General features: G+C 41.0%; 1 protein-coding gene across 3 annotated transcripts in view; it reads right to left on the minus strand.

The window, feature by feature from the left end:
• Window positions 1-2,360: 2,360 nt before the first annotated feature.
• The window catches only part of LOC310959520 (thyroid hormone receptor alpha), a gene marked incomplete at both ends in the record, with an annotated part of 66,796 nt that continues 42,246 nt past the window's right edge, over window positions 2,361-26,910 (minus strand). For all 3 annotated transcript variants that reach the window (XM_083930894.1, XM_083930895.1, XM_083930893.1), the window contains 5 exons: window positions 2,361-2,611; window positions 3,615-3,873; window positions 9,094-9,240; window positions 20,146-20,351; window positions 24,808-24,955. In XM_083930894.1, coding sequence (XP_083787020.1) covers window positions 2,361-2,611; window positions 3,615-3,873; window positions 9,094-9,240; window positions 20,146-20,351; window positions 24,808-24,955 — 1,011 coding nt within the window. The remainder of the gene's footprint in view (window positions 2,612-3,614; window positions 3,874-9,093; window positions 9,241-20,145; window positions 20,352-24,807; window positions 24,956-26,910) is intronic.

A 26,910-nucleotide genomic window follows, 5' to 3' on the forward strand; every position in this document is an offset into this window, starting at 1 on the left:
TGTTGCAGACCGAGAGGCGAGAGGTGAGGTAGAATCAGTCAGTTTCAGGCAAGACTTGAAACAGGTAACGGTGTCAGGGGAGGCCTGCAGAGGTAAGTGACAACATCCCCTCTTACCACCACCACCATCTGCCACTGCTGGACCTATCACAAGACAGTGGAAGGTGAGGAGGTGGGGCTACAGTGTGATTAACAAGGACGGGCTCCAGTGTGAAGACATACAAACATACACACACGGAAACAGGACGTGTGGTGCAGCCCAGTGGTTATTTAGGAGGAAGAGATGAGCAACAACACAACTGAGGTAATACATGACAACTGGGAGTAATATGCATGTGTGTGTGAGGTAATGAAAACAGGAGGTATGTGTCAAAGAGGTATTCTATATATATAGAGAGTGGGGAGAACAAAGTATTTATACTTGATTTGTTCTGAAATATAGTTATTTTCTTATTGTTCACAATTTAATATATTATCTGCTGTGGCTATATCGTTGCTGTACTAGCATGTTTTTTTTAAAAGAAAATTATTTTTGCAAATTAAAGGTTTTTGTTGAAGTGCCTTGGTTATTTAAAAAAATAGTACAGCAGTGGTATAGCTGCAGCTGATATTCTATCAAATTATGAACAATAAAAAAATAACAATATTTCAGAATAAATCAAGTATTTATACCTTGTTCTCTAATTGTATATACAGTATATTCATATATTGTACTGTATGTTAATACTTACTTGTCAGTGTTAATGTATCTTAAATGTTTATTTTGATAAAGTAAGTTTGTAATGTAACTATTGTTTTAAGTACAGTAGGTGACAGTGTTCTATAATAGTGGAAACACTTCCTATGTAGCCATTAGCTACAATACACTTTATTTTGAAAATGCTTCAAAATAATACAATCATTTTTAACTATCGATGTTACATGTTGATATTAATCTATTGTCAATGAAAAAATATTATATATTTAAATGGCAGACGTTTAGTAAGTAAGGTTTGCTATGCTCACCATCTTAGCATGTTAGTATCATAACAGTATTGCAGAAACTTTTGACCTGATGGTTAAACATTATAATTCATCTTCTGAGGATGTGCTCACCTTAACAACATCGACTGGCAACAGGGGGAAACAGCTGTCCTGGCCTTGTCCTCAGGAAACACAATCTACCTATGCCTGGACAAGAGACGGTCCAGCACATAAACCACAAAGTGTAGTATTTATATTGTGGACAGAGCCAGACTAACTGTTTCCCCCTGTTTCCAGTGTGTGTGCTAAACTAACTGGCTGCTGGTTGAAGCTTCATATTTTTGAGAGTGGTATCAATCTTCTAATCTAACTCTAAGCAAGAAAGCTACTACTACTGTCTTAACGTGATATCAGTACACTCCTTCCTAAAGCAGACAAGGACCCATCCCATAATGTTCACATGCAATGGAAACATTGTTCACTGCTCCAGTAAACAGAACGGATGGTATAACACATTGTAGATAAGGGCTTCATACAAAGTGTTCCCACTGTCAGTAACTTCTAACACTAGCAGAGAGGCACATGGGTAACTGAAGACTGCATGGCTCAGTGTTCTCTCAACGGACTACCACTACCCACACCAGAATGTGTACATACATTTTGCATCAACATATGAGGTAAGAGTGTAGAGGTGTGTTTTATGCATGTACATCATGTGTCTCTGTGTGTACGTGGGACAGAGAGAGATAGAGAGGTCAGTACGTGGGGGAGGTAGGCTGAAAAACAATCACAGGGCCTCGGCAGACTGAGGGGTGGGACGCCATTGCAGTTAGGGAGATGCATGGGAGATGGTGGGGGTCGTCTGAAGGGCTATGGTCAGGTCCCAGAGATTAAACACTTTTTTTGAGGTGGGTGTGGGGGGAGTAGAGATGAAACCAACCCCCTCAGTTTGCATTAGTGGAGGTGCAGAGTGCAGCTGTTCATCCTTACAGGTGCAGGAGGAGTGCACTGATGAGATTTGTGTTTGCATATGTTTGCACTGTACGTTCATGGCAGTGTGTTTGGAATCTGTGAATATCTAGAATCCAAAATATTTGTGTGTGTATGTGTGTATGTGTGTGTGTGTGTGTGTGTGTGTGTGTGTGTGTGTGTGTGTGTACCTCTCAGAATGACAGTGTGTTTTTCCCAGATGAAGTTGATGTGTGTTTGCTGGTGGCAGGTGCTGGGTCTTGTGGGTGTTTGAGAAAATAGGGACAAAAAAAGTTTACAGGGCATGTTCCCACTGAAAAAAAAAAGAGTCTTCTTTCCTCTTGTTCTTCCCCCAGAGTCACCCCAAATTTCTTTCCTTCCGTGTGAAGGGTTCTTTCAAGGGGTGCCGTGTTTTCAACATCCTTTAGGTCACACTTCCTGGTCCTCGAAGACCTCCAGAAAGAGCGGAGGAAAGAGTTCATTGGGGCACTCCACCTTCATATGGAGGAAGCGGCTGGCGTGGCAGGCTCCGATCATGCGCAGGTCCGTCACCTTCATTAGCAGCTTGGGCCAGAAGTGAGGAATGTTGTGCTTGCGGTAGTTGATGTAGTGCTCGAACGCGAGCAGGTAGGCCTCTTGGCACTGCTCGATCTTCTCAACACTGGTCAGCCCTGAACGGTCTGGGGGGTTAAGGACGAGACGGAAAATTACATTTGTTGGATTAAAGGCAGCTAAGATACATTTTTTCTAATTCGGATTGTTTCAGTGGCATAAGATTTTAGCTAAGACACTCCAAAAGATACAGCAGACTAGAAAAGTGAGAAATGTTTTAGACCATGTTGGCTGAAAAGGTTTGTGTTCCCCTCTGACATACCCCTGTGAGTGAGATTTAAAGTTGACTTCCAGAGCCACAGAAGATAAATACAGCTGTTGTCACAGTCACTGTTTCCAACTACTGACATTAATACAAATAAAAACTCTGTTGATTCTACTGATTTATTGTTTGGGAGTGCCTGACCAAATGCACTCCATGGATCTGTAGGGGAATATTATCTTCAACCGCGTATGAACACAGAGTTGTGATTAAGTCTTACTGATCCACTCAGTGACAGGACCGTGCAGGAGCAAAGTCAGCCGTGTGGTGGGTCTCTGTCGCCAGCGGGCGGCACTCACTCAAGTAAAAGGCCACAATAATGTTAATTAGGAATGGATTTTAAACATTTTATTTGTAGTAGCCTTCTACCCAAAGCACTGTCAAATATTGCTATAAATCAGTTCCATGAGTGGTGGGCTAATAACTTGAGGAAGTGTGGGTAATATCTCTGGGTGCTGCAGGCTCCTGTGAGACGCGACTCATACTGTCAATCAGCTGATTCACTGTCTTTTGGATCATTCGCCATGTACCCAGATGTATCCTGATTTGCGACTCGATTCAGACTCGTCAAGCAGGTTGCTGCAGGTTATATAACATTTGGCAGCATATATAGAGGTTTATGTTGTTGTTTGGTTGTAAACATTTCAAGATGTTTGTGTTTGATGCAATTTAATAGCGGAACATTTTCTCAACTCAACTGACTCAAAGTGAATCGTCACTAAATATCCATGATTCCTGAGTCATTTTAGGGAGCCAGCGAAAGAGTCAGGTCATGAGTTAACCACTCATTACTAATCCTTATTCCTCACCTGAGCTCATAAGCAGTACGACCTGCATCAGAGCCACCTCCGAGTCATCTAGGTTAAACTGAGCCAGGCTCTTGCCTAGATCAAAGATGGCGTCCGACACCACACCCAACCCGCCATTCTTCAGCTGCTCACGTTTCACCGCCATCTCTCCATTTAGTGTCAGCGTCTCGCTATCTGGATCGTAGCGTACGGCAGCACGCAGTGACATGATCTCCATGCAGCAGCCTTTCAGCAAGATGATCTGGTCTTCACAGGGCAGCTGGGAAACAACACAACATGTGAGGTCAGCAGAAAAGAATGGATGAACAGGATATCACATGGACAGAATTTCAATCTAAACACTGCCACTATTTTCACACTGTTCTCATTTACTTTTAGAGAATATCTTAACAACAACGTATGGCACATTATAGGTTATCATGTATTTTCTTTGTACTGTGTTTCAGATTAGTACAGTGTCATCTGTGTTTTTTTAAATGAATGGCTGGCAACATATTGTTATTTGTTAAAAATATATTAAAGATGCCCCGTTAAAGATTTACAATGGGCTAAAACGGGAAACTGCTAACAAGTTCACCATGACAGCTTTTAAGGTGATGGTCATGTCAATGTTGTGTTAAAATTGGGCTTTCGCTTTAAAAAAAAAAAAATCAATTAATGCAGGACTGAAGCTGAACTAATCAATATTTTTTATATTAGTGTCTTTCGGCTCATTCTTTTTCCTTTTTAAGCCCACAGACTCTGCTTCAGCCAGCCTGGTCTCAAGTATACTGTACATAACCTGCTCAGCACCAAGCAGGTGACAAGGTCAGGGGTCAGAGGAGACCAACGCAAAAAAGGACAGTGGATATTGAGTTATGTGGCCAGAAACATGGCTGCAAATGTCACCCTGCTGGATGTGCAGGTAGAAGTTGTCAACTAAAGAAAATCTTGGTCGACTGAAATTCTACCTACTCTTCAACTAATCGACTGGTCTATGAGAATACAAGTCTGCATGTTATCTCTAGATGAACTAAATTGCCCACAGTGAACTAAGAGCACTCTACCTCGTAGAGTTGTGTGTTTTGTCCTGAGGGCAGCGTGCACTATTCTTTGCAAAGGGAGCACCGTGTACGCTGAAGATCTATTCTGCACTGAACAGAACACCGTTTGTTGTTTCTTTCTGGTAGCCGACAGTTGGTCACTGTTTTGACCCAGCTGACCATTCACATTGGAGGTGGGGCAGGACCGGTTCACAGCACAGCGTCTTGCTGCCTGAATTAAGGCTCGACCAACAGCCAGTCACCACCAGACCCGGGCTCCATCAGCAGTCAGACATCACCTGGCCTGGCCTCACCGGCGGCCAGCCACCACCAGGCCCGTGTCCCACCGGCAGCCAGGCACCATCAGACCCGGGTTCTGCTGTGCCGTGCTCAGGCACTCCGAAAGGAGGTCCGCCTCTCCCAAACTAGGGAGCTCCGCTTTCACACCCAGCATCTAAACCCAACTCAGAGACTGGAACTAGGAGAAGATTAAACAACTTACTGATGAGCTCAAACAAAAAGACCGCCTTCTCACTGAATTCATGGACACTGCGGCCACACAGTCGCAAATAATTAGCATCCTGAACTCACCAACAGCAGTGGTGGATACAATTCTGTGGGACCCATCTTCATCCCGCCACAGGCCATCCTCCACCTCCACTCCCAGCTCACAGACTCTTTGGTCAAAAGTTGTGTGTCGAGGTAGGAGGCAAATAGAGACTGTCTCTCCTCCACCTCTCAACCTCACAAATTGCTTCTCCGTGTTGCCATCCAATGTCACCGTTCACCACGATGATGTCCTCAGGGCCAAGGCTGATGCATGCCCTCTGAGCACCGAGCGCTCAGTGGTGTGCCGACCTCTCTGCCTCTGGTAGTGGCGCCTGCCCCAGTGGACACGGCAGGGGCTCCAGTCACCATCTCTCAGGCTACTCCAGCGTTGGCTGCTTCGGTGACCGTCTCGAATCCTTTTGCTGCTACCGCTGTGAGCGTCTCTGGGAGAGGGGGCTCTGGTACTGGTACTGTAACATCTTCACCCGGCGCTGGTACTGAATGGTTGGCTGACCTTTTCACCGTGGGACGACCTGGTACTAGCACTGTTGATGCTAACACCTTGCTTCACTCTACATAAATCCTCATTGGGGACTCCATGGTAAGGTCTGTTGCAATCCCAAATACCATTACTTATTTATTTTCTGATGCAAAAATCCTGGATTTACACAAACACATCCCTGCCATTGCCTACCATCACCCGTCTGCCTACACGATCATCCTGCTATGTGTCGTGAACAATCTCAGGTGCAGACAATCAATCCCACATTATCACACATCTTCTGTGTCCCACAGATTGACGCCATAAGTCCAACACCATCTCCAGCTCCAACCCCATCTCCACTTCACAACCTGCGCACATCCCAGTCATTATAAACAACAGACCACGACCCATTTACCGTTCCATTACACTTCCCTGTCCTTCCCGTCATAACCTGAAACATATCACCATCAACAAGGTCTCACAGTCAACCAGCCCTCATACAGCCCTCCACATGGCACTTTTTCACGTTCCCCCCCTGTCGAACAAGTCTTTTATCATCAATGACCTGATTTTAGAGAACAAACTTGGCTAAGCACTGATGCACCAGCTGTTCTCACTGAGGCTTCCTCAACAAATTTTTGTTTATTATTTTCCAACAGGAGTGGTAGGAGAGGTGTTGGGACTGCAACAATCATCTCAAACTCTATGATAACAAAGGACATTTCTTTTAACAACTCTACATCATTTGAACACCATGCCTTTGTTTTTAGCAGTCCTCCGATTATATGTGTGACTATTTATAGACCACCCAAGCAACACCCCTCTTTTATCAGTGAGTTTTCCCAAAATTCTATCGATTTTACACTCAACTTACAACAGGCTTTTAATAACTGGTGATTTTAACATACACACAGATAATAATTTAGATCCCACTAGGAGTGAATTTTTAAAACTTTTAAACAACCTGGATTTTAAGCAGCACATCAAACAGCCCACTTACAACAGAGGACACACCCTGGACCTGGTCATATGGCCTGTCCACAGGTGTGTCCTCTTTTGTCAACCTGGGTGTGTTTAATATCTCCAGTTTTATCCAACAGGAGGCCCCAGTGAGAACAGTGAGGAAGTGCTACCTTACTTCTGAAGTGGCTGCAAATTTTATTGAAATTTTACACAATAGCACTGACATTTTACCTGCACCCTGCAATTTTATTGTTGATAATTCTAACAATAAACTGAGGTCAGCCCTAGATTCAGTGGCTCCACTTTCCACAAAAACAGCTTTAACCAAACCCACACACAACCTTGGATAAAGCCTGAAATAAAACAACTGAAAAGAAATTGCAGGAGCGCAGAGAGAAAATGGAGACGGACATATTCCGGGACAAACTCAAAATCTACAATAAAGCAGTAAAACATGCAAGAACTTCCCATTTTTCACAACTCATCTCAGATAAAAAGAGCGACCATAAATTCCTTTTCTCCACAATTGCTCATATAACTAATAGTGATTTTAAGAAACCCTCCATAGTTCCAACAAACCATCTATGTGAGGACTTTGCAGACCACTTCAGAGGTAAAGTCGTTGGTATTAGGTCCACTCTTTTAGAACAAAACAATGTGGCTTTTTAACATTTAAACCTAACTCCCACATCACTCTTGAAACAAGTTTTATGTGTTCTTTGAGTTTGACCATTTAAACCTTGTGAATTGCTCTCTCCAGATGGGTGTCTTCCCCACTGCCTTTAAAATGGCAGTGATGAAGCCCCTTCTAAAGAAGAGCAATTTGGATCCTGACAATTTCACCAACTACTGACCTCTATCCAACTTAGCCTTTTTAATTAAAGTTTTGAAAAGCTGGTTTTATCCAATTAAATGGTACTTTTCTTAACTGGTTTTATTCTTACCTCACAGATCGTCACTTTCTTGTAAGCACGGATACACGGATACATATATGTTACATGAACTGAAGTGTGGGGTGCCCCAGGGGTCGATCTTAGGTCCAATACTTTTTAATTTAGGGTCCAAGCCCGAGGGGGCTGGGGCCACACGATGCAAGCAGCAGCGTGGCTTCCTTAACCAGCAGTGCTGAGAACCCTATTGTTTTTATAAGGATTTTTTTTTTTTACTTTTCCATTGGTAAAACTCATTCTGTAGTCTACCCAATACAAGTTATGGAGATGAAACTTTGAACTTTGGTTCAGACCCCTGCACGTACTGCAGACACCTAAAATGACACATTTCCACCAGCAGGTGGCGCTATAATCAAGTTGACCGCGTTTTTGCCTGTAACTCCCACATCGTACCTCGCACATTCAAAATGATTACATTCAGGCGTTCCCTGAATGTATGTGAATCTTGGAATATACACCACGCCCATTTCCGCCAAGACTTATTTTTCCGCAGGATCGCTATATATGCAAAAGCTACTTTTTCCAACTCCTCCTAGGCCGAGTGTCCTATCAAGATGAAACTTGGTACAAGTAATGTTTGGATGGTCCTGAACAAAAGTTAACAAAAGAAACAACACAAAACTTGGTAATCCAGTTTCCTATGTCTTACTGAGGCCTTCTACAAAATGTCACACCAACCAACCACTAGGTGGCACGGTTATGCAGAATTGACCAAATTACCTATTTCACAGCTACTGGCAGTGCACGGCCTGTTATTTACAGTAGGATGAATGTCTTTTTCCTCATCTGCATTCTGCAAAGACCCGCCCAACACTAGCTCTGATTGGCTAGTACCTGTTGCTTTCTTCACAGAATGCGCCGTAGATGGGAAAAATATACCACTGCCTGAGTGGGCTCAGTAGATCATGGCAGGCTTAATGTTGATGTGGCACACTGATTAACCAAACATTTAAACATGGCACTTCAAATGAAAAAGGTTGTCGACCCCTTGGCTACACTATCCTACAACTGTGATGGCTGCACTTTATTGGATGAACCCTTTCACTCGACCAACATGGCAGCTGGTTTGGAAACTTTCTCTTATAACAAGAATAGTTCACAGAAACGTGTTGAAAATATTTCAGTTGAGAAATAAGCCTTGCAGTTGCTGAATCTGTCTTTATTTTGGATCAACAACATAGAAGGTTTTCAGTAGTTTTGAGAGGCAGTCAGTCCCCCCTGATTTGCATAAAGCAGCCAGGACCTCAAATTTACGCGAATGAGGAGTGCGGCATCTCTTGAAACTTGCAGCCACACTACAATGTTACAGTGGTAAGCTTGACAGGTCAGCAGCACAGTTGCCCGCAGCGGCCAACCATGGCAAAAAATTATAAGCACTAATGGTTCTGTGAAGCATCCATACATTTTTGTAAACTACTGTGTACTAAGGCTGATGTTAGACTGGAACCCACAAATATGTTTGAGTGTTGAATCAGATGTAACCACACACACGTCCCACCCACTGAACCTACCTCTGAGAACATGGGCAATTTCTTGGCAAAGTCGACGACCCGTGTGATGGCCGGAGTCATGATCTTAGTGAACTCACTGAAGGCTTCCAGGTCCACTTTATCTCCGTCCGATGTGGGCACCATCGGACCCTGGCCGATATCATCAGACTAGAAAAAAGACACACGGTTAACAGTGAAAATTTAAATATTTGAATTAATTAAGTTATTAAGTTAAATTAATTTATTCTATATATCTTATTTTTGTGACATTTCTCATTTACAGAAAACAGGACCGGAGAGGCTTAGCTATAATGGTCAAATATAACGCCAATGATCTTAGCAGTAGATTTGATATTCAAATGAAATGGACCAATAAACCGATTAACTGTAGTGACAAAGTCATTGTTTCCCCTACCATTATATTTAGGGGGGCGCCCCGCCCACCCCAACGGCCCCCCCGCCCCCATAGAACGTCAAGTAAATTTTATTTAATTGTATTTTCTGAATAGCATCAGATCCCAACAGAAGTAATTGAAGGATCCCTTTCCTAACAGCTCTATACCTTTTATTTTTATTAAACAAACTAAAACAGCCTTATGTTATTTATCTTATTTGTACTACAGCATGTTAATTCTGTCTCTACATGGTCGTGTGTTTATAATGCTCAGAAAACTCTGACAGCATTGGAGATTAACTTGTTCACTTGTTTGTTAAATTGTTTGAGAAGAGGCTATACTCCTAACGGGAAAACAAAACTGAAAATTCTCAGAGATCCTTTATTATTTAGTTTGAGAAGATAGAATAGAATAGAATAGAATAGAATAGAATGACTTTAATGATCCCAGACTGGGAAATTATTTTGTAACAGCAGTAGTGGGTCAGCAAATAAAAACTTTGTACATAACATAAATAGAATCCAAAATATACATAGTGTGTATATTCAGTGCACAGTGTGCTATAAACAATAAACAATAATAATATATACAAAAAAAAGATGATTCACTCCTACAAAAAACAACTAAAACAGAATTAAACAAATTGAAATTCTTTCTTTAATTCGTTGTGCTTGAAACCAAAAAGGGATTTTTGATCTAACTTTGGACTGTTTCTGTTGGGGAACATTACTTTGACCTTTTGTTTATTATTTAAAAGACAGTGGTGAGTGTAGCTTATTGTGCAATACACTGATTTAAACTGAGTTTGCATTGTTGCTCTAATTATTGCTTGTATAATTGTGATCCTTCTGTCTGGTGATTTTGTTTTTTTTCTACTGTGTATTTATGGCCAGGCAGCCCATCTATTATTATTTCATAAAGTAGAGGCTCACCAGTTGCTCACTCTGCTGTCACATCTCTACCTCTCTCACCCAAGTGATCGAGCGGTACTGAGGAGAGTGCGGTTTAGCTGACATTGATTGCATGTGCAAATAAATCAGACAATGCATAGGCAGTTTTATGATGTGTTCTCGAGAACGGTCTTGAGTAGGCTACAACAATAACAACAACAACAAGATGCTAAAACACAACCTAGCGAGCTAACTGCAGGGTCATATGACTGTGGATCATATCGTCACCCGTTTCACAACAAGAACACCAAATCTATCCATCCATCATCTTTAACCACTTGTCCCTAATGGGGTCCCGGGGGGTTGGAGTCGATCCCAGCTGATATTGGCTGTGAGGCGGTGTACACCCTAGAAAGGACACCAGTCCATCACAGGACACATAGACACGGACAGACAACCATTCACACCTATGGGCAATAAAGTGTAATCAATGTGGAATGTGGGAGGAAGCCAGAGAACCTGGAAAGAAGCCATGCACAGAACAGTGCTGCCCACACTTAATCTAATAATTAGTAAAGGTCAATCCTCACGTTAATTTAACAGTTCCAAAAAAGATTACTTCTCTAACCTAAGACATTGTCAATTTTTACGTATCCAACTGTTATGAGTCAGTGGAGAAACAGGTTATTATTTAAGGAGAATGTTACATCTGCTGAGCAGGGTGGTAAAGGCCTGACACGTTGTGTAGTAATGGGCAGATTTTTAGACATGGGGAGCCCACAAGGAGCAGTCAGGGGATTGGGTTAAAAATTTGTGTTAAGAGCTTGTTTGAGGGTTTGAAATATATCAGACCCCAATTTAGCAAACTTTGGGCACATCCAGAACATCTATGGGGTCGGCTGGGGACTGCTTAATAGGGTTACAAGCATCACTTTGACTAGGGTATATCTTAGCCAATTTAGCGTTGGTGAAATGGGCTCTATGAAGCACCGTCTACTGAAATAGGCCGTGCTTGGCACAAATTGAAGATGAGTGAACCAGTTTTAAAATGTCCCTCCACTGGTCATCAGTAATGTCTACCCCCAAATGCTTTACCCATGCACTTTTATGATACAGTGGGGACTGGGCTCAGAAGAGCAATCTCATTATAAATGACAGATATCAGTCGCTTGTGTTGTACGTTGAGAGACAGGAATTGGTCCATCTCAGCTTCAGGGGGGCGGTTCGGAAAATGTGGGAATTGCTTTTGGATAAAATGTCTCATTTGAAGGTGCCGAAAAAAGTGGCTATTAGGCAGGCTGTATTCTTGGACAAATGCAAAGGACGCAAAAACACCTTCGTCATACAGGCCATTAAGCGTTTTGAGGCCCTTATCTGACCATATGCGGGAGAAATGCATAGTTATTGAAAACTGGGGCAAGGAGTGAAGCCCTTTGCAAGCCGTACTGCTTCCTGAACTGGATCGAAATATTAATAGTATTGGCGACAACCGGATTAGGTGAGACCTTATGAGCGGTCATGGGGAGCTGTGAGCAAATCGTAGCATGCAAAGAGCAGTAAGAAGATGTTATTTCAGTATGAGCCCAGGGTGGGCAGATGCCTGCAACTTCACAGCGGAGCCAATATAAAAGTTTATTAACTACAATTACTACAGCTCAGGCAAAAAACACAAGAATATTTTTTATAAAAAAGATATGTATTCCAATTCTAAAAACGGCCCAGAGGGACTTTAAGTACTTCGAAGCAACTGAGAGCTTTAATCCCTGTAGAGTGTATGAATTTGCACATGAATTAAACAACATCAGTAGGATACCTCCTCTTCTTTCCCAGAGGACAGCACAGGTTCTGGTCCAGGCTCTCGTCATCTCACGCCTTGACTACTCTAACTCCCTCCTGGCTTCTCTGCCTGTGCCAGCCGACCTCTGCAGCTCATCCAGAATGCAGCGGCTCGACTGGTGCGGCTACCTACCTACATTCTCTCACACTACACCGCTCCTCCACTCCCTTCACTGGCTTCATGTAGCTGCTCGCATCCGTTTCAAGACACCAGCACTTTTGTATCGTGCTACTAACAGATCAGGCTTACATCCAGGACATGATTAAACCGTACACCCCAGCCCGCCCTCTCCGCTCTGCATCGACATATTGGCTTGCCGCTCCTTCACTGAGAGGAAACCAAGAGTCACTCGACTGAGTCACTACTGTTTGCTGTCCTGGCTCCCAAATATTGGAACGAGCTCCCCATCGACATTCGGAAGGCAGAAAATCTAAACATCTTCACTGCTGGCTAAATATCTCTTTCAACTGCACCTTGGCTAAGGATAGATCGGCTTATTTGATGCTACCGCACTGCCTTAATAACTTGCTCTTCTGGTTTGTACCCTAATTGTTGAATGCATTTATTGGAAGCCGCTTTGGACAAAAGCGTCAGCTAAATGAAATGTAATTTAAATGATATGTAATTTAATCTTTGGAGGATGGTTTCATTGGATGCATTTAAAGTGATTTTAAATGACTTGGCAGCAGGCACATCTAGCTGTAGATGTTGAATAACGTTATTATAACGTTCTTATAAACATAGCAGGTTGTGACTCCACTGGCTGGAAAAAGAAGTCTGATTGTATAGAAGTCAATGAGAAAATGAGCCTACTTCTCACTTGAATGGTTACCTCAGTAAACATTTTCCTAATGAGTTTATGGTCTCAATCAATAGTTTAAAGTCTTTTTCAATACAGCATGATTTTCATTTAGTAAATTATGGTCCCATTTAGAGTCAGATAGACCATAAAGCAGGGGAGGCTTTGAGAATACTTTGTGATTGACAGGTTGCCATGCTCGCAACAGGATGAAGGTTTAGCGATACATATCCACAGCAGCGGCACAGAATTCATTAGTCACGAGAGGGAAACGTGTTCACCAGTAAGATGTTATGATGAAGGACAAAAAACAACTGTAACATCATTAAAATTATGAACTGACATTTAACAGTTACAAGGTACTTGTCATTAATGGCTTTTTAAATACAACGAATAGTGGAATCAGACAGTTGCTTCTCAATGTTTATCAAAGATTGAAGTGAGGCCCTTACACTTTGCCCTAACAGCAGGCAATACAAGCAAGCATCAAAATCAGTTTGACTACATTGTTTCCTATTGGAATGTCCTAACTGGACGCGGGCAAGGACCGGCCTCTATTTTATTCCTGTCGCACGAGTCGAAAGTGACGTGATGGTTGAAGAATGGCTGATTTATGAAATTGAAAAGAGAAGTTATCTATACGATACCTCATCATTTCACTAAAAAAACCTAAATAAGGAGTCAGCTGCTTAGAGTGAGATCGCCAGGGAGCTGAACGTCTCTCGTAAGATAATATGAGACCATAATTGTCGTGTTATTTTGTTTTGTACTTAGTAGAGATGGAGATATGATAGTGTGGTACCGACAACAATCAGCGTGTTTACATGCAGTTTAAAAACCCGAATATATTGGGGTTAAGCGCATACTCCGGTTTCTTATACACCATGTAAACACCGTAACCCGGATAAAATCGGAGCTCTCATTCCCCTGATTATTTGCGCATGTAAACAGCGTTCTTGGATTATTCTTTATTATTCTTGGGTTTCTTGTCTGCGCAAGCTCCCCACTCCACGACAATGGCTTTTGACCCAGAAATAGAATAAACCAGGAAGCAATGACGCCGAAAGCAACGTGAAAAAAACAACTAAAATAGGGCGTTACCTTTAAACCGAGAGAAGGACTTTGCAACAGCAAGTAACATTACTACCAAGAAGACCAGTTTCGGTCGTAATTCTGCCATTTGTGATTTTGACAAAGGTGAACCGGGAAAAAAGCTGTATTGAGTCCAGCTGTATGTTGGCGGATTGCCACCTATTGTACCTGAGGAAGAGTTACTCCGTCATTTTCCCATTCAAACCCCGCTCAAGTACACATGGGGAAAAATCTGTTATTCCCCTAACCTGGGTAATCCATTTTCGGGTTACTGATGTGCATGTAAACGCACTGAAAATCTAGGTTGTCAAGTCTCCGGTCTGATCTGGAATACACAGCTGATAAGTACATGGTTTGTTTCCGTGACATAACATAATCCAACAAGACATTAATGGCTGCAGTGTGGATAGACAGAATCCGATACTGTGCTGTTAGGACATGGTGTAAGTGTCGACAGTACTGAGATATCCCCCATTCAGCATGACTTTCATTCACCAGTGTTTCCCCTAACATTATTGAAGGTCAGGTTATTTTAATTTAATTTTAAAGTAGCGCCTGTTATGAATTCCTCACGTTCAGAGACTTTTACTTTGAAATGGTTTGTTCTAAAGTAACGCTGTATTTCCGTTTCCTGTTAATGCGCGGATCTCGTAACTTTTCCTGCAGACGATCGCGGTGCTGATGATGATGAAAGTTATGATGTTACTGTATCAAGATTCATGAAGCAAAATAAAGTGATAATTTAATGATGTTATGTTGTTTTACTTAAGTGTATACACTGTGTTAAGTCTGTTCATTCTGTTGCTGTAAGACACAGGTTTCAGGAATTAGTCTGATCCCAAACTAGTTGCACTCATAGGTTGCACTAAGTGATAAGCTAACTGGCTAGCTCTCATAACTGCCTTGTATTCCTGTAAATGTTCAGGTAACTTATTCATGCATTTCTTTATTTGTGTTTTGTTCCAGAAACTGTATGTGCACTGACAAGCTTATCCTCTGTACTGCTTGTATTTACTATTACTCTGGGAGTAAAAGACTTAAAGAGCAACTTGCAGGTAAGAGACTACTGTTAATCAATGTGTAGGAAAATGATTTAGAAACTATAATTCTAACAAATTATACATAGATAGACATTATAACGACATCTGGAGTCGTTTTTGCTGAGAAATTTTACTTCCGCATCAAAAAATGTCCAACTGGATGTGACGTAGGAGAAGGGAGTCAAGCAATTATATGCATGTATAACAATACTAGTTTTGATGCAGAGGAGGCTGAAATTGTGTCTGGCGTTTATGTTAGAGTTTTTATCCAATCATTATTCAGCTATCATGTGTTGCCAGGGTCCCAAATCTCTCCTTACGCCTTCAGAAGCAAGAGTGCAGGCGCATGGTAGCTTAAAGTCAATGATAATGGACCTGTGGCATTAACCAATCAGCGTCAAGTTGGGTTCACTGGCGCCTGCTAGCAGGCCTACAGCGTCATCGCGTGCACGTCTTTTGATTGGATACGCGCTAGAGAGAGGCAGAGCTATGCAGAGCTATGCAGAGCTATGCAAAGCAGACCTGAGCACAAATGTCAATGTGATAAACGGGAAATAAGGACATTTTTAATTTGTGTAGCGCGACAAGTTGTTTTAGTTTATTCAACCCACAATGGCTGAAGGAGGTGAAGATAACGATTTGATCACAGATTTAATTACAACGCCATTCTCTAGAAAAACTTTTCAAGATAAGCTAGACACTGTAAAGAGAGGCCGTCCGACCCCGACGCTAGCAAGCCTGACTCAGCATTATTCAAACACACTTGATCTGAGTGAGTACTAAGCACTTTATGTTTTATTAGATTTGTATGCCTTTTCCCAATTTTATTTAGTAATGTTGAATAAATATTAAAAACCTAAGTTGGCAAATATTCTGTAAATTGTTTATCTTTCAGCGAACTGTCTGTGTGTGCGTCACACATGTTTCCATGATACTGCGGGTTTGTGTGTGATGATGCGCTGTTTGGTGAACACACTTGTTAAAGCTCATCGCTGTAGTGTTGGTGGACTTAATACAACTTTGTATTATACCTTAAAAGCCTTTTATTGTTTTCTGAAATGATGCCTTTGTGTGATATATAATGGCTCGTGAGCCCGTGGTGGAATACATGGAGCAAATGAACGTGACAGTATAGCTTATAGTTGAGTTATTTTTGTATTTTAGTTGGGGACTTTTGCAGCTTTCTTTATTTTGCTGAGTAAATATTATTGTTAAAAAATATATTAACGAATGTTTCTGTGACGTTGCTTCGGCTGCGACTTGATTGGTTCGGTTGATTGAATTGATTTGACAGTGCGCTCTGCGCTGTTTTGTGAACAAACTTGTTAAAGCTCACTGTTGGTTGAGTGAATAAAACTCAAAACTCAGTAGAGTAATATAACTCTGTTGTACTTGACTATATGTTAAGGTGATGCAACGCCCAGTTGTACTGTGTTTTGGTCTAAATGCATAATGTGTAGAGCCACGGCATCATAATTATGGTTTAAAGAGGTGGATTAAGTTTGGTAGGGCATCGCTGCAGGCGCAGGTCTGAAATGCACGGCCCGCCACTGGTGGGCAGGTATGCGCTTGTATCAGCCGTGGGCCTATCTGCATCTGCGACATTGACTCGACACTACAATACTGCAGGGGAAAGGAAGAACTGTGGAAACGTCAAGTATTTGTACATTTTTGTACTTTTTTTTGTACTATTTTGATTCGTGGTTGGCGAGGTAACTCAAGGGTTAACCCTGGGTTTTCTCTCGACGGTACTTTACTTCTCGCCGGGGTACGTTGCCATGGTAACGTCACGCTGCTTCGGAAGAGGTTCTAGATAGCGGCTCAACCCCTATCAATCACCACCTAATGACCAATCAGTTATTTTAGAAAATGACATCACCATTCATTGAGATTGAGAGAAGAGAGCAGGGAGCTATGCATATATTTGTATAATATACATTATCGACAGAGGTATGATTCCTAACCAATGTTGTACTTGCTTTACTTACAAGAGGGCAACTTAAGTCTACTGTATTTGTCCCCAATCTAGTCGGGTTGCAGTTGAAAGATTGCGGCTGAAATCGCCATTCAAGCAATCAATGAAATGCAAAAAATATAACGCCAAATATATATTTCTTAAATGTGAAACAAGTTTGGTTTTCCCCACAATAACTCCAGTTAACAAGAGTTTGAAACAGATAGTTTTCTTATTTAATATATGCTATAAAGATAAAGCCAAAATGCAAAACTTCAAATAAACTTTACATAAAAGCCAGTGATTGTCTATTTGCCTTCATTTAATTTAATTTATCATTTAATAAAATTGAAAAAATAAATAAATTGATTTGTAAGACAGAGAGGAAGGAGAGTGACAAGGGAAAGAGATTAAAGACGATAAACTTTGTTTTATAGGTGCTCCTGTGGCCAAGGCCGCATGTATTAAAGGGACAGCACCTGTTTTCTGCCTCACCCTGTCCTTGCTTCTAAATCCCATGCTGAACTCCATCACATCCCCAGCATCATAGTCTTCCTTTCTAAAATGAGCACCACAAACGATTGCGCTTTTGTTACAGATGCTGCCACAAAGACCCGTCTTTTAGCCTGTACACAACGGATCCAGGCACGAAAACTAGCTTCATTGTATTCGATGTCCTGTCATGTTGGAATTTGCGCATCCTGCACAAACACAATAATTCACCATGATGGAAACGAAGAAAAGTACAAATTCACTGAGTCACAACCACTAATACTCACTATCACCCACTACTGCGCATTGAGCTCAGGCAGAGTCAAAGAACGCGACTCCCTTCTTCTAAGTAAAATGACGTGTTTTTGACGTATGATGTTGAAAAAAATGATTTTTTTAGAAGCACTGCTCAAAACAGCAACTTTTTTTTACCTCCGATTTAGGCCCATATGTCTTGTAAACCAAATAAAATCTTACATTTACTTTATCAAATTGTCATTTTCAAGAAAGGTTAAGTGTAAATTTAGTAAAAAAAAAAAACCTGCAAATTGCTCTTTAAATCAACTGATGACCCTTTGACTGGAGCCCTCTGACTGGAGCCCTGTAGGGGCCACAATCACATCTCACTGACCAGTTTCAGGGGCCTAACAGCGCCAGATCACAACAGAAGTCATTTAAGGAGGATAAAGGATATCTATAAAGGATACCTTTCCTATAGAACAGCTCTATATCTTGACATTAAACAAATGAAATGTAATGAAAGCAGTGTTTTGTCCTCCACAGTTTGGTTTTAACAGATCATAGTCAATCTAAGTATAAAGCAACAGACAGGATCAGTGTCACTGGCTCCCAAAATCCTCTTTTCTTCTTTTTTAGCCTTGGACTGGCTGTCACCCCCAAGCCATTTTTAGTAGACCTTCACAAACTGTATTTGACTGGGAACTTTTCATTGCCTTCATGAAATGGTTGCCTGGTAACTGGTGACTTTTGTCTCAAGGTAACGATCTGTGGGGTAGACACATGCATCTGCACATGGCAGCCTTTCACATGAGACGGCATAGAGTGAGCTGCTGATAAAATAGGAACACGGGTTTCTTTTGAAAATGAAATGAAGTGGCCTTCTTACATGTGTTAGCTTGATTTTTGAAGCAGAAAGATGTTTAAACATACAGTGGGTTGAACATTTTGGTGTAATGAGCTACATAAAAGAAGGAATGAACTTATGTGTGGTTACGGCAAGTAAGTAATAAAAAGAGTAGCTTGATTTAGAGGCCCAGTAATGAAAATATGACATCAATAATTTCTTCTCTTGGTGAAGTGTGTCCTTATGCTTTCATGGATTAGGCAGAGGCCATTCCACAAGAGCTCCAGGGCGAGTGAGGAGTTAAGCCTGCCGTATAATGTTCCATCCCACTGCTTTAATTTATACTATGTAATGTAAGTGACGGTATGCAAATATTAAAGTGTACACATGAAAACATCTTTTTCACGATTTGTATCACATTCAGTCACCTGGCACCATTAATAGCAGGCCGATCAAGCTATTAGCAGTCCTGTTTGCAATGTACAGATAGCTATCACTGAATGACTTTTATTATGAAAACTTCAAAAGTTGTGAAAGTGTATCTAATATTAATACGTGTATCATGTCTGTGTGTTCAGACTTGTTATGACTGCAGAAATGAGTGTATTCCCATAAATTGTGGGAATCAAGCACAGTGTTTCAAAGCTGTTTGACACTGCCTCTGCTGCTGCTGCATCACATATACTATCTGTGACTCCAAAAGCTGCTTTGTCACTATTTGACCCTCCTGTGAGTTGACTCACGCATCAACACAGTAGACTGATGAAAAAATGGACGTAGCATACCCGTGGGGGTCCGTTCTCTCAACTTGATCCAATTGTCCTCGCCTATGGGAGTGGCCATCTTGTAAGACTTTGACTCCGCCTCATTTCCTCTGACCAAAAAAGGGCCTTGATGTTGACGTTAGCAAGCTAGCTTACTAGCCAGCCGTCCACTGGGTGCCTGCTTGTTTACTGGTTCCGCTGTGCCTTCCTGCTGAATTGTTATAGAAAATGAGCCAAACAGCGGGCTGAGGTCCCTCCTACCTGCTGCTCCTGAGAGCATCTCTGGAGACATCTAATCTGTCCCAGTAGATACTAGATCATACCCACTGAGCAACAGCATGGGTATATGTGATGATGATACGATGATGTGTGTTGTCTCTATAAAGACTAACAACTGTGGCCATTTTCTTTTGTACTAGTCGAATACAAACAGTTCAATGTCCGTTCTTCTCATTCTATTTGTATTGTCACACCCATTTTTATCCTGAAACACCTTCTAGAGCAATTTAATGCTTTCAAAGAGCATGTCATAATGGAAACTGGACTGAAAATATCAATAAAATATATTATTTTATCAGAGGAACACAGGAGATACAGGCCAGCATGCTCTAAAGCTTCTCTGTGAACAATACTAATTGGCCACTCCTGTCACTGCTATCTACTTATTGAAACAAGGTTATGCAGAAGCGTTCTGCCTTAAGGCCTCTGCTCAAAATTAAAACTTACCAAGAACTTGCGCTTCTGTTTCCAGCTGGAGCCCTGGGCATTGGTGTGTCGGTGGGCCTCGGTGACCATCCTGATTAGCTCCCACTCTGTGGTGTTCGGCTCCGGCCTCGTCTGCAACGTCCGCACCATCTCCTCCCTCTTCCTTTTCTGTCGGTTCTCCTCAATCAGACGTCGCTTGGCCACACGCTTTGAATCGTCCAGCACCACTGACAGGCACGGAAAGAGAACATCAGGCGAGTTAATGCAGTGAGGCTGAATTACATGGCCAACTGTCAGTTATGCACTGTGACTGGATGACTCGTTCAGTGAGTGCTTTTAACCACAGAGCCTTCTTTATCTGAGAGTGACACTAGCTAACTGCTGTTACTGCTTTGTGCACATTTAACATCACTATATGTCCTGCATGTGGGACAGAACTGAAGCGGCTTCACCTTTGAAACATCGAGTGAAATAATGACAGGAGATCAGAAGGAAATGTCAGATGTCACACTGAACACTCTTAGGGAGAGATATTATCACATAAAATAATAGAAATGGAAGTAACCCATCCTTGTGTTCATCCATACTAAATGTTGTTGGTTGCTGGCTTGCCCGTTATTTCCCTCTTCTAAAATTGGAAGTTGAGAATCTCAGAAGTTAAGTTTTTAAATTATGGCTGGTGTGTTAACTGTATACCACATTAATCAGAGCACAGAGTGAGGGTTCCTACACATTTTCCATTTCAAAGTTCCAGACTTTTCCATTTCAAAATTCCAGACCTTTCCAGACTCAAATCTCCAGAATTTTTGAAGGATTTTTCAGTCAATATTAAACTTCTGAATTTATAGATGCTTATTATGTACATAAATGGTTTTAAAATCCAACTTTTAACACATATGTAAAATTCTGACCTTTTTACAAACGTATTGTAGCTCATATAAGTGAATGAACTCCAAACAGAGACATGTTTAATGCACAACATTTTATTTAAGCTAAATCTTAAAAAAATGAAATTAATAACTGTGAACCTGTCATACTACAGACAGGAACAGTAGAGATGGATCATTAAATGAATAAGTGAACCTGTAACTCTACAGACAGGAACAGTAGAGATGATAATTAAATGAATAAGTGAACCTGTAACTCTACAGACAGGAACAGTATAGATGGATAATTAAATGAATAAGTGAACCTGTAACTCTACAGACAGGAACAGTAGAGATGGATCATTAAATTAATAAGTGAACCTGTAACTCTACAGACAGGCACAGTAGAGATGGAGAATTAACCAGAACTACACAAACACAAGTCTGTGCTTCATTGGCTTTGGATGGAGTAAACATACTGTAAATAAATCAAATAATAAATCAAAATAAATCATAAATAAAATGTAGACGACACATATGGGAAAAATCCAATAAATGAGAATTGCAGTCACACAGTAACCATGGCAACCTGACACCATTCTACAGCCCGCCTGATTGGTTTCATATCATCTACAGGTCAGCTGTGTTGTGTATATGTTATTTTATTTTAAAAAGTGATCATATTCTGGAAACAACATAAACATTTTTACAAACTCTTTTCCCTTTTTCCAAACTTATCCAGACCTGGAAATGAATTAAATTTCAGACTTTTCCATACTATATAGGAACCCTGTAAATTACAACACGGCCAGTTCCGGACAAACAATGTAGCAAGCTTAGAATCAAGTTTTTTTTTTTTTAATGGTGTAACAGAATATTCTCTGGTCTCACCTAAAAACACAGATCCAACTGCCGAGTCCTTTTGTAACCGAAATAATACTGACATCATCTTAACCTATTCAGCTGACTTTAGCAGATTAGATTAAACTGAACAGAGAATTTAGTCTAGCCAAAAACAATAAATTTGTCATTTTTTTTCACTATTTGATGAAAAACACACAAGTGACATATGACACCATTAGTTTTACTTCAGCTGTTCAGCTGACTTTAACAGTTTAGATAACAGACGCTTCTCTGTCCTACTGTTATTACAGGCACCTGAACTTAACACAGATGCTCCTTGTGGTTCATGGCGGTGCTCTGCTACAGAATTAAACACTTATGAAACTGATTTTTAATTTTTTGTTTAACTTGAACTTGATAAACTTTGGTAGAATGATGAAGAATGCAGCTTTTACTAGTCCTCCTGACTGAGTTCATCAGTGCTTCATGGGTCAGTCACACTCTCACCCACGTGTGTGTTTGACATAGAAAGAGAGACTAGACAGAGAGGGGGAGGAAAGCAATTCAGTGTTTTGTTGAAAAATCTTCAAGATTTGTGGTGTACACTCAAATGCTCGTACAGGCTAAAGTGTGTGTGTGTGTGTGTGTGTGTGTGTGTGTTAATTCTATGATTTATCTGGTTACTACTTCTTATTAACAGTTCTAAAGTACAACAAACGACTTCACAGATATGTACAGGACCACTGCTATGAATTCAATTCAAGCGGCATCATGTAGGTGCAGAGTGCTAGAGGACTCCAGCTCTTCTGAATTTGGGTTTTCATCAAAATATCATGAGGAATAGAAAGCATTTATTTTATCCATACCCTTAATGAATATCATCGTGTGTGTGTACTTAAAAGTTGAATATGGAGAATGATCAGAACACCGCAATCTAGTGTCATAAGATCATAGTCGCAACAGCAAAAAATGATTCCAGCAGTCAGGTTTGTTGCCCAGTAGCTACAGGAGACCAGAGTCTGTTTGAGCCTGTTTGAACCCATCCCCTCCGGGAAATCGCACCATAGAAACAAGTATTACAGAGGAGTTTGACGGACAGTAAGCGTTAGCCGTTAAAGCTAAGTAAAGATAAAAGTGATGTTAGCGATCAAGGAGAAGCGTAGCCATTTGGGCGTGCGTTTGAATGGCGTTTCTCTCCTTTCTCTCAGTCCATGGAGTGAATGCTTGGCCTATATTGACTTTTTTTTTTTTTTGCCCGTCTCCGCTCACTCAGCTGCTGGGACAAATAACGTCCCCTTCACTGAGGCTCCGAAGCAGCTGCAGGATTGGAAAACTCCATTTCACCCAGTGCCAGCCTACAGTAGCAACACCTAACAACAGACAACCAGGGCAACCAGCAACGGCCAACGCTATTGGCTGCTACCATGGAAACTATATTTGTCGATCAAACCAGACGAAACCGATCAGTTAGATAAACTTCAAATGTGCATTAAGGAAATAAAAAGCTGGATGACCTGCAATTTTCTGATGTTAAACTCAGATAAAACTGAAGTCATTGTACTTGGCCCCGTAGGCCTCCGAAACTCAATACCTAAAGACATTGCTACTCTGGATGATGTTGCCCTCCAGCACCGCAGTAAGGAACCTGGGTGTTATTTTTGATCAGGATATGTCCTTCGATTCTCACATAAAACTTACGACAAGGAATACATATTTTCACCTGCGTAATATTGCAAAAATTAGGAACAGCGGCCCTCATTTATCAAATTAATGTACGGCAGAAAAACGTGCGTACGACCATTTCCACGCAAACTCCGGCATTTATCAATTTGGACATGAGCAGGAGCTAGGATCAAATCTCACATCAGGTCTGAGATCGTGTTCGCAAATTTGAGCCTGTGTATTTGCGGTGCAGCACAGCAAAATCTGGCTGAAAATTATTAACAAACTTCAGCTGTCTTTAAGCACAAGCAGTCACATATTAAGAACGGATAAAAACTGATTCTTAAAACGAATAAAAAAAATAAAAATTGTGGTTGGAGCACCATCCATGAATGATTACGCATTCATCAATCGCAAAAACTACCACTCGATAAATGTACAGGTGATTTGTTATGCCAAGCTATCGCTTTTCGTTCTTTTATATTTCAAAACAGCTCGGCTCCAGCCCCCCGCGACCCCGACAGGGACAAGCTTTGACACGGTTGAAGATGAATGAATGAATGAATTAATGTTTTGGCCAGCGTGTCTCAGAAAGATAAAGAGAAACTAGTCCATGCATTTGTTACTTCTAGGCTGGACTACTGCAACTCCTTATTATCAAGCTGCTCCAATAAGTCTGTTAGGAGTCTCCAGTTGGTCCAAAATGCTGCAGCTCGTGTACTAACTAAAACAAAATCGAAGAGAACATATTTCTCCTGTATTATCTTCTTTGCACTGGCTACCTGTAAATTCTAGAATAGAATTTAAAATCCTTCTCCTTACCTACAAAGCTCTTATTGGTCAGGCTCCGTCGTATCTTAAAGAGCTCATAGTACCGTATTACCCGACTAGATCGCCGCGCTCTGAGAATGCAGGGCTACTCGTCGTTCCTAGAGTCTCCAAAAGTAGAATGGGAGGCAGAGCCTTCAGCTACCAAGCTCCTCTGCTGTGGTATCAACTCCCAAGTGTTATTCCAAATACAGACACTGTCCCCATATTTAAGAGTAAACTTAAAACTTTCCTCTTTGATAAAGCTTACAGCTAGGGCTTATGAGCGCTTAGCAATGTTGTTATTTTTAAGCTGATTTTGGCGGGTGTATTATTATTATTTTTTGAATAAAGATTTGAAATATTCAACTTCTAAGTAGGCAAATACACATTGACGCATTGAAATACGTTTTCCACAGTTGTGTAGTGACAGTAGCAGCCTGAACCTCATGGAGGTCTGTATATAGTGGCAGTAATAAGCAAATATGAGCTTAGAATAACTCACAGTCCATGGCCATGCCCACAGCAATGCACTTCTTAAAGCGACACAGCTGGCACTGGTTGCGGGTGATCTTGTCGATGATGCAACAGCCTTCATATTTACAGGAGTAAGCTGGATGGAGGTTCTTCTGGATGGTCCTGCGGAAGAAACCCTAGAGACAGCAAAAGAAATGGAGAAGCGAAAAGAAAAGACAAAGGGAGAGACAGGAAATCAAAGGAAGAAAAAAAACTCTGCAGAGATACAAAGCTCATTCATACTGAGGGAAATATGCAACTCCTTAACCTCAAAATTAAATCCACTAATTAAATGTTCTTGTTTTGTGATTAGCATAAAATATGTGCATTCAATGGCTCATATCACATGGCAGGCTGCTGATAGCATGACAGGATCCTACTCGCCAATAATGGTTAAGTAGTGAAGTGATGCTGTGGCTGAGCGTATCTTAGTAACCGTGCTTTTGGACAGGACAGTTGGGGAGCAGTTTGATTTAAATCCCACTCTAGTAGTGGTTTAAAAAGATATGCTTTTCAGCTGAGATTTTTCAGGGAGCCTGGTGAGAAAAGTAACACTGCTGTTTAGTGTAATCGTTCCTGAATACATAAGAAAAACTTACATAAAATAAGACTGTTGTGGGTTTGTGTATCTGCTTAAGTTAATTTCTGATTTTCAAAACCACACCAGGATTTCGGTGTGCCTCATTTCTTGTGTGAGTATTGCCAGAAGCTATTTTCAGAGACCATGGACAGGCTGCTTTATGGGACGCCAATCATCTGCTCAGCAGATACCAACCACTGCCATCAAGGCACCTCATGTAAACTCATTACTATACAGTTTCACAAGTATATATATATTCATATATAAATACATATATATATATTATAAAAGAAAATAATGTTCCATTTTTCTTTAGGCCTTATTTCCTAGATGATAATAAACAATACAGCAATACAACAAACAATACAACAAAGCTTGCAGTCCATTCATTTACAAAGCTTAGTATCAAACCTGATTGGATATTTGGAATTCTAGATTTTACGTACACAACTTATTGAAAACTGCATTTAAACTGTTCATCAGATTAAAAGTTTAAGACCATAGTCTTTCACATCATGTTCTGTCAGAAATTGACATTGTCATGGCCTGATGGCAAAGGCAAAAATGTTTTCTGTCTTTGAACATGGCAGGATGGTGGAGCTGTACAAGCAAGGCCTCTTGAAACACGCCATCACTGCAGAGGTTGGACGCAGAAAGAGTAATTTTAATGTCTTAAAAGATCCTGAGGGTTATTGGTGTATAAGTGGTAGACTGAAAAAATTTCACCTGCGCTGAGCAGGGGGATCTTACGGGCTGTCTGTGAAGACACAGGCAGATCCTCGACCCAAATAAAGGCCCTTACTGATGCTGACAGCAGCCCGATACCATAAAACGGCATCTGCGAGAAGTGCTGAAAGAACAAAAAACCATGCCCTTTTGAACTTTGCAAGGGAGCACGAAAGATGGATCATTTAAAGATGGAAGAAAGTTTTATCCTCCAACGAAAAAGACTGGAACCTGGACGGACATGATGGCTTCATTGTAACAGGAATGACATGTTTTGTACACAAGCAGTTTACGCACACAAGTGCTCACCATCCAATCACAGAAAAATGCTATTCTTACAGAAATCTACAAATGTCAAAAGCTTTTCATCCCAAATCCAGAGCATACATTTTCTGTGGTGTTCCTAAAGGTCTGGGAGCCTTATCGTGGCACCTTTTATCAGTTCTCAAGCAGTTAAAATGTTAAAATTTAGCAACAAATCCCAGGTTTTCCATGACTGTGGGAACCCTGTGGAAGTGAATTATTTTTAATGTAACCATAATAATTTCATACAATAATGTAGTATGAAATGCCCCTGGTCTGTGAAGTACTGCTGGAATAGGTTACTACTGTAGTAAGCTAGTTAGCTGGGCATGCTAACATTTGCAGATAAACACACTGTTTAATCCATCTCTTACACTTTTGCTCTTGTATTTTCGGTTTTGTAAAGGCTAGAAAAAACACCATAATCGAAATCTTTTATATGAACTATACTAAATACTACAGCTCATTAAACAGCGCTGCAAC

This window comes from Echiichthys vipera (genome assembly GCF_963691815.1).
Source record: "Echiichthys vipera genome assembly, chromosome: 17".
Taxonomy (NCBI): domain Eukaryota; kingdom Metazoa; phylum Chordata; class Actinopteri; order Perciformes; family Trachinidae; genus Echiichthys; species Echiichthys vipera.